A 16,137-nucleotide genomic window follows, 5' to 3' on the forward strand; every position below is an offset into this window, starting at 1 on the left:
CTTTTTGTATTTTTTTTTTTTTTAATTATGGAGATTTTTGTGAAGAATGTTTAGGCAGTGGACAACAGCTTTGGTACCCAAAGCTTTCTGGTTTCCATTTTGAATCTATTCAAAGTCGCAGTGCTATCGACTAATAAGCCTTTAGACACATACATAAACAATGTGTTTGGAGTGTAAACAAAAATGATGTTTAAAATGCATTGGAAACCAACACTTCTCATATGAACACTGGGTCCATTAAGTCTAATGAACCTTCTTCTTCTTCTTACCTCTATTTTGACCCCTATCAAGTCTGAGGGGAGATTGCATAGGTGGATCATTAGTAACAAAATCCTTGACATTCATTGTTCACTACTTTACTCCAGTATATTTCATCTAAATGCATCCCTAGACATTGAGGTACTCCCATCATAATTTGGGGAAAACGATAAATTGGCTCCCATTACTGTCCCAAGAGAAACAGATCTGGTATAGCTAATCACTGGTGTTACCATTTGGAACCAAAGAACAATAGCCATTCTAGAAACAGATATCCCCACTACGGAGTGACTTCTATTCATTTTATTGCATTATTGCCATGACAGAAATACACCATTGACGTGTTTGTCCCAAAGATGCCAACAAGAAAATCACTTTCCTAATTTTTCATCTTTGTTTTGCTGTGTACACCGCAAAAAACACTATCCATCAAAGTCTTGAGACAGCTGATTAACATCTGCAGCAAAAGTCAAATCAGGTCAAATCTCCCTAGCACTCTTCACAAAACAAATGTGAATCCTGGCAAAAGCGAGAGGGAGCAAACTGATCGTAAAATTGAAGCCATGAGTCCACGGCTGTGCCAGTTTTTTTTCATGTGTTCATGTGCAAAACATTGTTGAGCAGGAACCATTTTTGAAATCATGTGCCATTAGAGTCTTAGCCCATGTTGTCATTTCAATATTTCTCTCCTATACGCTAGTGAAAGCCAGAGAATGTCTTTGTTTTACCGTCACCGTTCTCCATCTGTCCCCGGGCCCCGTTACACCCAAGACTTTGATTCAGTCGACAAACGGTGTGTATGTGCAGCAGCAGCAGCAGAGCAGGGTTTTTGTCCTGAGTTGAACTCTGCAGCAGCCGTGGTGAGGGCTGCTGCTGCTGACGGAGGGAAGAAACAGAGAGAGGGAGGGACGGAGGGAAGAGACAGAGGGAGGGAGAGCAAAAGACAGGGGAGGGTAAAAATCTGCCTGAAAGAAAAGAAGAGTGACACAGAAGGCGGACATGACAAATAAGAGAGAGAAGAAAAGTCTACGAGAGCCAAAGACAGAAAAACCAAAAACAGAATAAACAGCACGTGAGTGAGTGACACGAAGGGAGAGAATGAGCCACGAAAAAGAAGAACAATGGAAAAATTGTATGTAGGCACAAAAACAAGACAGGAAAATGAGAAAAAGCAATGGGGCAAAGACAGGAGGAAGAAGAAAATACAGATAGGGACAGGCAAGAGAAAGGGGATGTTGCAAGCAAAGACATGAAAAATCTCAAAGGAGAATGGCCAAGACTAAGAAAGATAAAGCTAAACAAAAGGATGGAGGTAGGGGAAATACAATGGTCTGGGAGAGAATGGCAGAAGAAAATTCAAACCGAAAGCAAGTGAGCAAGGCATCAAAAACAGCTACAAAATAAATATAAAAAATTTAATAAAATGAAGGAAACAGAGCCAAAGAAGAGAGAGAGAGCCAGGTACCCAGAGGGAGAGAAAGAGAGAACCCTTGCCAACTGTGAAATTTCCTCAACTCCTGGCGATAATAGCTCTGCATAATAAGCTGATTTAGCAGCTCAGTACCAATAAAACACCCAGGTGGTGCTCACTTTTCTCAGCTTGACGGACAAATGCTGTGTTTCAAGCAAATCTGCTTCTCATTGTTCTATTCGTGCTATGCTCGTAATGTTCAGCTGCTGTAAAACTGAAGAAAAAGGCGCTTTAGTTTAGGGTCACATGGTGTCAGTGATTTTTGTAGAGTAGATAAAGATTACATTGTCGTGCTGCGTTTATTGGCCTGCGTGCTTGAAATAGGTAGGACACTGCTGGTTAGAATGGACTTTTAACATAAATTTATGTGGTACTTTTTAATGTCAGCAACTCTAAATCTCCTACTTTTATTCCATTAGCATTATCATTTATGGATGCTCATTTTTGTTTTTTCATGTATGGTAATCTTTCTGTATATGAACTGGATAAAACACCTTTTTGAGATTCTTAAAGATTTCACTTCTGTTGTAAGGGGAGGGGACAGCTAGACATGCATACAGTGACATGCTAATGTTTGGCAAGTATAATAGTTTTCCATGTTAGTTTAGCATGCTAGCAAGCTAACATAATTGGGAAACAAACCATAGCTATTAGCTAATGATGGAGTCCGATGAAATGATAGTAATCATTTTTGAGATCAGCATGAACGTGTACTAATTTTCAGTGTTTTCCCATAATTGTTGAGACATTAAATCTATAAATAGTTTTACTTTGTGGTTAGCCTAAATGAGGCAGACAATCACCAGTAACATTAAGACAGCAGTGAACTGATTGGAAAGCACTGATGTATGTGCACAGTATTGTGACACTGCATCTAGTTCATGCTTAATGGAAATAGAAATTTTGACTTACTGGTGGCAGGAGATAAAAAGTTATCAAGACATCAAGTTTTTTCTGAACAATTCGTCCAACAGCTGCAGGCTCAGTAGAGGCTTAGAGTAAAAGTAGAACCGGATCCTGCTTGTAACTGGGAAAAATCCGAGTTTGCTTGGTGACTGCGCTGAATTTATTTGGAGTCAGTGGTTGTAGAGACTACGTGGTTGCACAGAGGTTCAGTGCGCAATGCTCTCAACTTCTGGTGGGAGGCATCATATCTCCAAACAATCACAGTCTGACTGGGAATGACTGCAAATACTTTCAGATATATCGTAAAAGGTCTACAAAGAATTCTCATCTAATTTATAAACTTTATATAAATTTATAAGCAGACAGATTGTTGACACATTCGATCCGAGTCAGTCTGCGCTGATGAGCTCTGTTCTTCTCTTTGCAATAGCGGACTCAAGTCAATTAGTCGCCAAAGGCTTGTACTCTGGTTACATTTTTACAGATACATTTCTATCCTGTAGCATCTACCTCATTATTTGGAGAGAATTTATTTTCTAATGTATGAGGTTCTGGAGTGAATGCAAGTAGTCATCACCATCAGGACTGGACTGGGACAACAAAACAACCCTGGCCAATATCATGCATACATGCATTATGTATATGTTTCATTTTGTTTGATTATTGATATTGAAACAGTTTTTCTTTTTAATCAGGTTGGTACAGTTGTTGTAAGGTTAGTTCTTAGTTGCACTGCACTACAGCGTGTAACAAATTACACTTTAGCTGTTAGGAGTGACCCGTGATCAAAGCAGTCATTTATTTTACTTTAATCATTGACTCTCTCGCTTCCTAATTTTGTCCCTGTTTTTTCTTACCATGGTAATTTCACCTTCCGGTGTCTCTTCCTCGCTCTCTTGTTGGGACTGCGGTCCTTCCTCCTGCGCTTCTCCACGGCTGGCGCTACCAGCAGCCTCCTGTGACTCAGAGGGCTTGTTACTAGTTGTTGCTGATACTGCAGGTGACGGTGCAGCAGCAGTCCCAACAGCTAACATGTCAGTTAATTTGACACATCTGCTGCATTTATTTCTTTTTCTGTCTCAGCTTTGCAGCTTCACCTTTTCACCACTTCTTCCACACTAAACTCTGTTCTACGAGGTGCATGAGTGCACAGCAAACATAGGGGAAGACCTGTTGTGTTAAAGAGATTTGATTGGGCAATAGTAGATGTAATGAAAATGGGCCGTGCACAGCAGCCCTTCTATTGACCCATCAGCCCAAAAGTGTGTCAGCCCACCTGGGAAATGCCCAGTATGCCAGATTAATAGTCCAGCCCTGATTACCATCATCACATTATAATCAGATTGCATGTAAATATCAACTTGACCCCATTCAAATGCAAACTGGTAGCAGACTGAATCCCATTTTATTGCATCTTGAAATACCAAAGTTGCATTGAAGACAGCAAGTGACAGACACAACAAGAAGAGGGTTGCAAAAAGTTTTGTTCATGCTGCAGCCTCCAAACCCTGTTTTCTCTAGTGTAACTAACGTAACAGCAGAAATGTTCATTTCCTAAAGAAATAGGGAAAAAAAGTAAGAGGATCACCAGAGTTGTTAGGGTTCATCAAATGGGTACTATAAACTGTGGAAAATTTGAAACAATTGTAGACAACGATGATGCATCAGCTCATTGGCACTGCCTTTTATAGAAAATCTTGCTGTTAACATATGTAAAAAAAAAAATCATATTTCTTGCTGCAATCTTTATAAATATTCCTAAGAAAAACCTATTTACTGTACTTTGTTCTAAAAATGAAATGTGATTCTGCTTAGCACTGCACACTCTACACTCAGAAAATAAGCCTTTAGTTACTTTGTCTCTTAGAAATGAAATAACAATCTGCAACCTGTTGAACTTGGCAAACTTGGTTTCTCACAGTTTGTCTTTGACTAATGAAACACAGCCACAAGCTAAATGTGGCTGAATACATGTTTAAATCCCTACTTTAGTTTCAACTTTTCCTTTTGATTGTTTAACATTTATACTGTATTCACTATTTACTTTGTAAATTTTTTTGTAGCTCTCATAACGACGCCTTGTTTTACTAAATATTGTTTCATATATTGTTTCACTGTGTCACAGGGTAGATATTTTGGTCTTACAATTCCCAGCTGTTTCTTACAGATTCCACGTTCCCACATATCACCACTGCCTGATGCAAACCTCTTAACTCCAATAGGGATGAATTGTAACATTACATGCCCCGCGTGGCCTGGGAAAGTTCACCGACCTCCTGGGTTTATGAAACCCTCACAAAAGCACCAACTGTTCTCAAAAATGTCTCGTCTTCATGATGTAAACAATGTCATTTTTCCTACTTCCTCAAAAGCTGACATTTTGGAGATACACGGTTTGCATCTGAAAGTGACTATGATGGAAAGAGACCACAGAGCTGTGAAATCCTGAGTTCTCTGCTTAACAGACATCTGCTTTTGTCTCATACCTGAGTATCTCAGTCTGTGAAGCTATAGTCTTTTTATTATGTAGAGCTTGGGTCCATTTATTGTCCTTGGCTTCAACCATAATGATTAATGATGCTTAGTATGGTGGTGCACTATTGTAAACTCACCCAAGCTCAAAAGACAGGTTCTTTAGGGTTTTTTTGTCCTCACAGCCAGACATTTCAACTTTAGATTGTACCATCAGGTGTGTTACTTATCCTGTTCAGAGTTTAGTGAAAGTGGAACACCTGTGTTCACGCTGGACCAGTGGGTTGAGTTTCAAAGAAGAAAACAGGTTTTCCGGCGAGAGTTGATGAAAGCTTTTCATCCACGATCCTTGATGAGAGACTGTGGGGATTATGTAAACAGGCAACAAAGAGGAATACAGTATGTCAGTAATCTCTCATTCTGCAGCTTTGCTGGCCATGAGTTGGTGCATTGTTGTTGAGCGGAGGCTGCTTTGAAAGCTGCCTGTTTTTAAGCACAGGCTTTTATCTAAAATATGAATTCGACTTTTCGGTTGATACTGCGCTGTGACACATAAAGGAGCACACTTATTTTTTTCAAATAAACCCATTTTGAAATTGTACCTTGTATAAGACGTGCATTCATAAAAAATGCATTTAGTGCTTTGCTGGATCTGAGAGCAGTATACTGTATGCATGTTTTAAATGCCTCAGTTGTGAAAGCTTGATGAATGTATTCGTTGCCCACCTGCTGCTGGACTGTGCTGACACAAATCCAAACTGGAATGGTCTTTTTTTTAACTGAAACTCTTCATGAATGAACTGTTGCCAGTAAACAGTATGAAATTCAGCAGGCTTCCTTGTCACAACAGCGTCCGAAACCGGCTTTGCGATTACTGTTTGTTAGCTTTGTGGGAGTATGAGTGAGATATTATACTAACATAGTAGTGCACAGTATGATCATAATGTACGTGCAGGAGGATGATGGGATTTTAGATCCATATCTCTGGCTCAAATACTACTTTCCGGGGTTTAGAGATGTCTGTCTTTCAAACCCACTTGTGGGGTTGTTGGAGCTAAAAATCTTGCAAATTTAAGTGTGCTTCTATGAATTATGGCTGATCACGTGATGTTTGTAGGAAAGAGGAGTGTGAAATGGGCTTACACAGCCTGTTGTTGAGTTTCCATTGCATACATGGCTGCCAGCAACTAGACATTAAAGGATGGGTTCGGATGTGTTTTAGGTGTTTGTAGCACAGTAGTAATATGGCATTTTTATAATATGCAATGTATACAAGTTGAGAATTGGGATAATTTCACCTCTGCAGACTGGCTCTGACCCACAAAGAAGTATTAAGCTTGTTTGAGTTCAAATATTAAATCAAGAAGAATCTGCTTTCCAAAGTTATGGTCTATTTATCATTCTCTATATTTGTTTCCATAGCCACTGCTGGCAATAACATGTAGGTTTGTTCATGTGATAAATTGTGGGATTAGAGCTAATGTTTCCCTGCCAAAAAAAAAAAAAGATACCCATTTGATCTAACTCAGCTTCCTTTGTGACTGAAATGACACATTTAAACTAACGCTCATGTTTGCACAAGGGTTTCATTATCTACTGCCCATCTGTGTGTTGCTATTCTTTGGTCTGCAACTGACCGAAAGGAAACTTTTTTTTGTAAATTAAATTTCATGCACTGTTGCTATGTCACATGATTATAATGTAGGTACAATAATGCAGTCATGACGTTTCTTGCAAAATTGGTCATTTGTTTATTTTATTAGCAAATCCTGTTGATTGCAGCCTGTTTGCCAATATAAGTAAGAATATTACACATAGTATTAAAACAAAATTCACATAGAAACATCTGCAATCACTTTTTGGCACAAAACCTGCAATAAAATAGTTGGTGACAGGAAGTGGGCAGGTCCTGAGATGAACTCACTTTTGAGGCAAGCGATAACCAATGAGAGCGCAGGATAACGAGTGATACCGGTGACTAACATATGACAGGAAAGTTAATCTATTAGGGGTTATCTAGACTAGCGATCAGAGGTCAACTTCAAAGCAATTCATAGAGCAAATTACTTCCTGTGTGTATGCAGCTTAAAAAAAAAATTAGTTTACAATAGAACACTGAGTGTAAGATTTTATTGATGAGTCAATTATAACACATTTTTTCTTTGTATAGTGTCACTTTCAGGGCAAATTGTTTTTTAAACAAACAAACAAAAAATCGCTTTAAAGCAGGATTTTGTAAAAATAAATAATAATAATTATTATTATTATTATTAATCAGTTAATTATTAATTAATAATTAATAAAAATATTTCCCAGATAATCTAAAAATTAAACATACTATATGTAAAAAACAAGATCTACACAAACTTCTTCAGAACAACATAACACATAAATGTAGCAGTTAATGGATTTAAAGTCTCTCTCTCCAACCAAATTGCAGCCATTTCCTCTTCGCTGTGAGTTTGGAGAAATTCACCTTTATTTCAGGTCACAATTTTAACAAAGCTCGCAGGCTAGTAGTTCCAGTCAATCTAATTTGAACGCCACTGAGATGAATGGCTCTGCATGGCTGCACTCGTGTCATTATAAAACTGGAGGGACATATTTAAATACCCCATTGTAAAATTTCTCCACAAGTCTGCCACTTGGCTGCTTCTTCACCAAATCATTTCTGGTACTCATCCCAAGATGCTGACTATTTATACTTGTACAGATGCCAGTTTCCCAGAACAACAGTTAACATTTGGAGAATAAAACTGGTCTGACATGATGTAGAGTCGTGCTTGAAGTCTGATTTAAATTGTTCAGCTATAGATTTGAACTTACACATTCTGTCCAAGAGTCAACGCAAATTCTTCGATGTGTTTACTCAAGTTAATTGATTAGTAAGAATGACTGTTTGGTGATGTTTACAAATTGTAATTTAGCATGTAATTAGTAATGTAATCCACGAAGCAAAATCTGGCACATACTCATTCATCTCTGCACAAAAAGAGGATTTGTTGAATGCATACAGTATTTTCTTTTCCAACAAAGCTTTGCTCTGGCTAAAGTCTCATAATCGAGAATACATCTGAAAATGCAGCCTTTATTTGTTTTGTCTCACTAAGCTTCGATCAACTGAAAAGGCTTTATCTTGAAAACCCTCTTCAAAGTGTATATTTTTGAAAATTGTATGCAGAAGTTGGAAAATACACAGATTAAAGCTCAACATATGTGATCACAAAGAAACTTGGAAGTAAGACACCAGCCGCACACACACACACACACACACACACACACACACACACACACACACACACACACACACACCTGCCAAAAAGAAATCTTTTCAGTGTTTGCATTCTTGTGAGGATTGCTGATCTCAAGACAAGCTGGGAAATATGTTCCCCACAAGGACACGAGAATTAACAGCATTTTGTGATTCGACAGTCACCTTGAGCCAGCTTAGATCGAAGTACACGCAGGTTTCTGTGAAGCCAAACAAGAAAGCTTGTAGCTAAAGTGCTAAACAGAGATCACATTTACTTAAATGTGAATTCAGCACACACGTGGCTCTCAAAGGCATGCACTAGTTGAAGGCCATTGGGTTTAAAATACCTCTGGAACAAGCCAGCCACAACTGTCTCCATGTTGTGTATATTGTGAGGGAACTTGTTAGCGCTGTATCCAAAACAAGGGCATGGGTGGAGAGCAACCAGATGTGGCCACTGGCAGACGGTTCATGAGGAGATCCTCCAAGCTTGGACAGTGCACACTGCATGACATCAGTACCAGATGGTTCATTCATTAACACCCACCCTCTCAAAACATACAGAGAAGCCTGTGCTGAAGGTCCAAAAGTCTAAATGGCACTTGAACGGCTATTTGGTGCATTTTTTCATGACATTTTGGGTGGTGGCAGTTAAACCTAATTATTCAATAGAACCACTTTGTTCAGATTTAACTCTTTGGTTCAAAGTTAAGTCTTTTTGAAACACAGCTGAATGTTTTCACTGTATACTTTGCATCGATTTGGAATTTGAATAGGAGATAATTCACAATCACAGCCAAAATCCAGTAAAAGCACCCAGTTTCTTTATTGTGAAACTGCGTAAGATTAAATAAAAATGCTATTAAATCAAATCTTTCAGCTACTTCTGTTAGAGCTCTCTTTCAGTTTGCTTTTAACTCAAATGAACAGAGTGAAATGCAGGAGAGGGGGAGGCCGCGATAGCACTTGGCACACTTGTCTGCTCCACTTCAGCGTGATCCATGTGTTGCGATGCCTGCAGTGTCCTGGTTTGGCCCTCTATATCAAATGACCAACAGTGAAGTAGGTAATAACAGCACATGCTGTAGTTTCACAGCTCCAATACAAGAGAGAGAGAGAAAGGGAGAGAGGAAAAAGCTGTCAAAAGAATACAAGTACAAAAATATACGCATGGTGCAGATTTTTCAGGTTTTGGTACATCCCCATAAATCAAATCTCTTTCCTTTGGTGGCTTTTTTATTATCCATCTTGTTTTGGACCATTAACGGCCAACACAATCATTTCTGTCAGCATACTGGCCTCAACTATCTGGCACTGTTACTATAAAAGGATGCGAAATGAAATAAGCAAAAATGTCTGTTTCAGCAGTAAAGCAAATATGTTTATTAAGCACTTTAATATACATCAGAAAATTCCACTTCATAGAATACAGGAATTCTTTTTAAATGAAAGTTGAATGTACATTGGAAGCTATTTACAATCCAATCACTGACAGTCAAATCAAAGATGGCAGACAAAACACAGTCAAGACAAACAAGATAACTGCTTAATAAGACTATACAGTATGTTTTTCCAACACTGTTTCTAAACCCGGTCCTGCTTAGAATCCTTCTACCGTCCCTTCATGGCATACATTTGAGCTACTGTAGTACTGAAGAGCTGAGAGCTTTCACTAGGGCTTATAAGTGTTCGTGCATGCGATAGGCTTCTACTCCTCGATCCCAGTTCTTGGCAATATATCTCACCGTTAACATTATGAAAAGCCTGCAAAAAAATATGACACAGCCTGTAAACACTAACGCAGCTCTATAGAATTCATAAGAAACAGATGTTTCAGTTCCCTCAGTGTCACAGCTGAGCACCTCCTCCCCTCAGTCTCCCACAGGGGTAAGTCGTGTCCAACTGATCCTCAGTGTCTCACAGGGAGGAGGCGGGTTAGAATATACCCATTCAACTTTGGCTTTACAACTTTGCATTACAGACAATGTCACTAACAGCTAGTAGTTGTCTTAATGGCTGAAGCCTTTCTGAGTCTGTGTCATGCCCCTGAAAAATCCAGCCAGGAATTAACTGAAAATGAACCACATGACGATACGGAAACAAAGCTTGGATTTTGTTTCTTGCGATGCAGTAGGTTATACATGTAACTGTGCTGACAAATGTATTTTTAATCACTTGACATTGCTGCTTTTAGCACCAAAATGGATTATTTAAATATTTTTTTTAAATGCACACAAAACAGGACTCACAACAACAACAACCAAAAAAAAAAAAAAAAATCCCATAGGGACAAAATTATTATTTTTGTTTACATTTTCGATGAACCTCCCTCTTTCTTAGATATTTTAATAATGCACAAACTTACATAGCCAACAAATTGGGAGTTCAAAATGACTGCAGGCAACGTCTGAAAACACAGCACCATGATAGAATGTAATGCAAAACCAAAAAGTGGCTTTTTTTCCCCCAAAAATAAATACACTTTTATATACTTGTGATGAAAATAGCTATTGACACATCACACACAAAGTAAGTTTAACACGCTGCTCAAAGTTAACACAGATTATTTGGGGTCTCTAGAAAGGCAGACTATCAATGCGCTTACTTCATACCATGGCATCAGTTACTGTTATGTCCTCTGGTTTGTTACATTGTACTCGCAGTACATTGTTGTCAGTGTTTAAAAAGTAGAACAAACATTAATATAAAATAACAGGAAAAAGCATTGGTACGTTTTCTCAAACAGTTACTTAGATAAAACATGGATGGGATACGAGTGACTAGAACAAATGCATGTCTGTCATTTTACTCTTAAAAGTGCATACACTGTTTATTAAATAGCATTACATTAAATTAAGATGATAGTTTGCATGGATACATGGAGAAGGCTGTAACAGATGTAGGCACATTGAAGTATCAGTTCACATAAGCCTTAGGCAGAAAACAATCTTCCCTAGGTAACATTTTGAGGTCTCCCACTGATGAAAAGTTTAAAAAAAAAAAATGGGGTTTTTTTGTTTTTTTTTAAAATGCAGATGAAAACAGTTGCTTTGGCACATTCCCTCCGCCGTCTGCATGACGAATGGCATTCAAGACATCTGAAATGGCACAGGAATGATTTGGGTTAATGTTTTGCTTGGGAGGCTTTCTTCACGCAAGTCTGATTAAATAAAACTAATGGTGGTTCTATTCAGTGCATTCCGGTATCATCTATGTGCCCATTTTTTGCTCCGTTATTAGTCCTTAGACAAGCCAAAAGCATGTGTTGTTTGCTATGTGCCCTCACCTTTTCTTGATTTCAACATATAAACACATGGTTGCTGTATTACATTAAAATCACATGCTGGAATATTAAAAAAACAAAACAAAAACAAACTCTCTCTTACCAGCTATAATGGAGTCTCCTTTTTGTAGTTAAACCCATGGTCTGATCCTTCAATCTGCAGTTTCAGGGCTTGTTTAAGGCTTAGCTCCGTTTCCCCTATGGGATAGTTCTCTAGAACATCCTGGTGGCCCCTGTTTTGAACAGTCCGTGGAACTGATACCCTACCCAAGAAAACCTGATTACCCTGTAGATGATAGTTGGGGTTTGTCATTATCCCATTCCTCTTCTTCTCAGAACAGCTTTGCTGCTGTATGAAAAACTGATCCTGGCACTGTCCCCTTTCCTGCTGAACTGAACCACCAATCATGATCTTACAATGAGGATCTTTCACTGCGATGTTAGCTACCGATTTATTAATGGCAATTCTCTTGTCAAACTGGGTCATCTCATACTCCAGAACCTGACCTTGGGTTGAGCCACTGTTCTTGATTTTCTTCTTGTCTCCCAGTGTTGTTTTGCTGTTTGCTGTGCTATTTCCAGTTTTAGTTCCCTTTGTTGATTTAAGACCGGATTTCAGCTGAGACCAGTCAAAGTCACTGGATGGGGATGATGGCTGCTGACTAATGGACTTTGTCGTAGAGGACGGAGATACAATAGACTGTCTGCTCCGGCTGCGGGGCAGTGAGTGCTGCTGAATCTGTTCTGTAAATGTCAGTCCGTGAAAACTGTCAATGGGCACTGTCTGTGCTGTGGCTGTAGATGATGTGGTTCTCAAAGAGGAGTTTTTTGAACTCTTGAGAGAATTATTTGACAGGGAGGATTTCTGTCTATCTACAGTGGAATCAGGAGACTCTGACGGTGAACTGAAGGCATGAACAGGCCCGTTCTGTAGACCTCGTCCAGATGACTGCACATCTCCTGCCCCAGTGCTGCCAGAACTACTTGATTTGATGGTGAGGGACTGCATTTTACCAGTCACTGCCAATGGTGTTTTTTCTTCCATGGTATGCACTGGGGAGGGGTTGCAGCCATTTAGAGTTGTAGCTCCATATTTTTCTAGAAGTTTTATAATCATTGAATGGCCACCTTTTGCTGCTACTCTCATTGCCGTTCTTCCAAACTGATCAGCGTGGTTGGGGTCAGCACCGTTTTCAAGAAGTATTTGTACAACATCGATGTGACCCTCCTGGGCAGCTATGCCTAGTGCCGTTGCTCCCTGATTGCATGTGTGATCTACATGTGTGCCATTCTCTATCAAAAACTGCACGACTTTTGTATGGCCTTGCCATGCAGCAGACTGGAGGGCAGATCTTTTTTCATTGTCACAGGCATTCACATCAGCATGGTAGTTAATCAGCAGCCTCACCATTTCAATATGCCCTTGCCAGCAGGATACATGCAGGGCCGTTCTGCCCTCAGTGTCACAAGCTTCCACATTTGCGCCATTTTCAAGGAAATATTCTGTCATGGCCAGCTGATTTTCAAGTGCTAGTATGTAAAGCGTCGGGCGTCCGTCTGCATCTTTGTAATCTATATCAGCACCGTGGCTCAGCAGCAGTTCAACAATCTCCCTGTGACCTTCTAATGCAGCTACCCTGAGAGCATTCCTCCCATCATATCCCCTCTGGTCACTGCATGACTTGTGTTCCAGAAGAATTTGCACACAGTCATAATGTCCCTCTTGTGCAGCTAATATCAGCGGTATTCGACCATCATTATCTACCTCTGTGCAACGAGCACCTTGTTCAATAAGGGCATCGCAAACTTGCCGGTGGCCCTCAAATGAAGCCATGTGAAGCGGGGTCCAGCCTGCATCATCCCTGTGATTCTCATCAAGACCTCTGTCCAGCAGAGTTCTGACCACCTCCACATTACCCTGAGCAGATGCAATGCTCAGCACAGTCCTTCCCTCACTGTCAATACTATCAACAGCAGCCCCCCAAAAAAGTAGTGTGTTGACTACAGATGCATGGCCCATTGATGCAGCAGCCAGAAGAGGGGTGCGGCCATTGTTGTCTGTATGATCCACATCAGCCCCGCCTTCTAAAAGCAAGTCAACTACATCTACATGTCCTTCATAGCCAGCCACGAGGAGAGGAGTCATGCAGTCTTTGTCACAGTGGTCGACCTCTGCACCCCTGTCGATCAAAAGGCTCACAACAGATGCATGGCCTTTACTTGCAGGAACACAGAGAGCAGCGACTGAAAGGGCAGTCCTTCCATCAACGTCTTCATGATTAACTTCGGCTCCATGGTCCAACAGGTGCTCAACAATTTCTCTGTGTCCCATATAGGCTGCAGCAATAAGAGCTGTTCTTCCTTCATTGTCTGCTTTGTTGACCTCAGCGCCATGTTGAAGAAGGTTCAACACAATGTCTTCATGACCTCCCCAAGCAGCAGCTCTTAAAGCAGTTCTGCCATCAGCATCAGCACAGTCCACTTTGGCACCAGCATAAAGCAGAGCAGACACAACTTCTGAATGTCCACCCCATGCTGCTGAACGGAGAGCAGTCCACCCATCGTGATCTGTATGGTTTATGTTGGCCTCACAGCCAATAAGGCAGTTGACCACTTTAGTATGGCCCTGCCTTGCAGCAAGGGTAAGTGCCGTCTGTCCATTGTTATCTTCTAGCTCCATGTTTGCCCCTCTAGATATAAGCAAGTTGACAACATCAAGGTTTCCGCTGTATGCAGCATTACTCAGCAGAGTTTTTCCACCGGAGTCACACTGGTTTACAGATGCCCCATTGTCAAGTAGTGTCCTTATCGAATCCTCTCTTTCTAGGGCCTGTTGTACAATACATGAAGCATGATCATCCTCATTGTTTACGTGTGCACCAGCTTTGACCAGTAGCTGCAGAACCTCCTGTTCCTTTGGTATGGAGGTGCTCAAAGAGTCTTTAGCAGGAGTTCCATTCCAAACCATCCAAAGAGCCAGATTAAATGCTTCAATCTGTAGATTGGAGTTCACAAGATGCAATGCAAATTCCTGCACCTCAAGCGGCTTGAGCTGCTTTGCCCGGCAAGTATAACTCATTGCCAACATCCTATGTCCCTCTGCTGCATTGCACAAGTACTTTTGGGTGCAGTGCTTAACATCTAGTAGCCACTCTGCAAAACTGTAGTGAAAGAGGATTTTAGTGCTCCCAAGGCCATCGACCAATAATTTGGAGAGAATGTCCATCTTTTTCTGAAACTCTTCCATGGTCAGTGTCATGTTTTTGGTCCAGACTGCATGGTACAGTTCTTTGACTGTGAGTGGCCTACAAGTTGCAAGGATTACATTAAGAATTGGTTGTACTTTGGCAAACTGTTTTCTGACAAACAGTCTCTGGCAGAGCCACAGGTAGAGGCCATTAAGAGTGCCCGGGATGTCGCGGATCTCACGAAGCATGATAAAGTTTTCCACCACACCATCCAGGACACGTTCCAGGTAAAGGAAACAACCACTGCTCTTGATGTGAAGTTGGTTAAGCATCTCAGCTGTCTCCTTGGTTAGATGCTGCCTCAGGGCCTCCTCCTGATCCAGCCTGTGAAGGATGTACTGTTGCACGTCCTTGACGATGTAGGCCTTACGCAGATCATCAAGGCTGATTTTGCGGAATCCTGAAATAGAAGGGAAGGACATAAGATGAGACTGATGGCAAATTGAGCTAATAACTTACTCAGTATATTAAAAGATCCAAAAGATTAATTCAAGAATGACCTTTGCTGCATTATTTGCTAATGATGAGTAGAGTTATTCTCCCCACACTGGTCATGTCTGACCTTGAGATCCTGCCCTGTACTTAGTCACTGATCATGTACCTTTGGATAATTAGGTTAAGTCAATCTTATTTCCCAAGGTTCTTAAGATAATTAATAGTAAAGCCAGGTTGTTAAAGAAAATCCTTTCAGAGGAATTGAGAGCATAACCCCTCTAACTGCTGGAAACGGAGACAATCAGTGAGTGTCCACTCTCAGCTTAGCCCATGAAATACCAACAAAAACAAAATCATGTCAATTAGTGGCTTTAGTGTATTGGCTAAAACAGCTATTTCAGCTTAGATAGAGAGTGCCAGCATTAGGGAAAAATGTATAATAATTTAAGTATAAACATGGCTGAAACAATGAATACAGCGTAATAATAATAATAATAATAAAAAAAAACAAGCTAGAAAGCCTTGAAGTAACAATGCAGATAACCATTTAAGAAACAAATCTCACATCCTGAGAGAAAACATAATTTATTTCAACACTGGAATCCACTACATTGGTGATTCAGCCCATTCATTAATTGCAGAGACTAATCAGCTAAAGCATATCTGCTGTAAAATGGAAGAGAGCAAGGGACACGTTATTTGCATGACTGTAACACATCAATGGTCTGTAAAACATTTCTCCAATGCCTTACTTATCATGCAACATGCTCCCACATTGACCTTTAGAAATCCTACTGGGGGGAAAAATAAT

At 40.2% G+C, this 16,137-nt stretch overlaps 1 protein-coding gene across 1 annotated transcript in view; it reads right to left on the reverse strand.

The window, feature by feature from the left end:
* Positions 1-9,719: 9,719 nt before the first annotated feature.
* The window catches only part of ankrd50 (ankyrin repeat domain 50), a 40,743-nt gene continuing 34,325 nt past the window's right edge, over positions 9,720-16,137 (reverse strand). The window contains exons 4-5 of the mRNA XM_082557618.1: positions 11,747-15,291; positions 9,720-11,458 (exon numbers count right to left, since the gene is read on the reverse strand). Coding sequence (XP_082413744.1) covers positions 11,750-15,291 — 3,542 coding nt within the window. The 3' untranslated portion in view covers positions 9,720-11,458; positions 11,747-11,749. The remainder of the gene's footprint in view (positions 11,459-11,746; positions 15,292-16,137) is intronic.

This window comes from Aulonocara stuartgranti (assembly GCF_965226115.1).
Source record: "Aulonocara stuartgranti genome assembly, chromosome: 2".
Lineage (NCBI taxonomy): Eukaryota > Metazoa > Chordata > Actinopteri > Cichliformes > Cichlidae > Aulonocara > Aulonocara stuartgranti.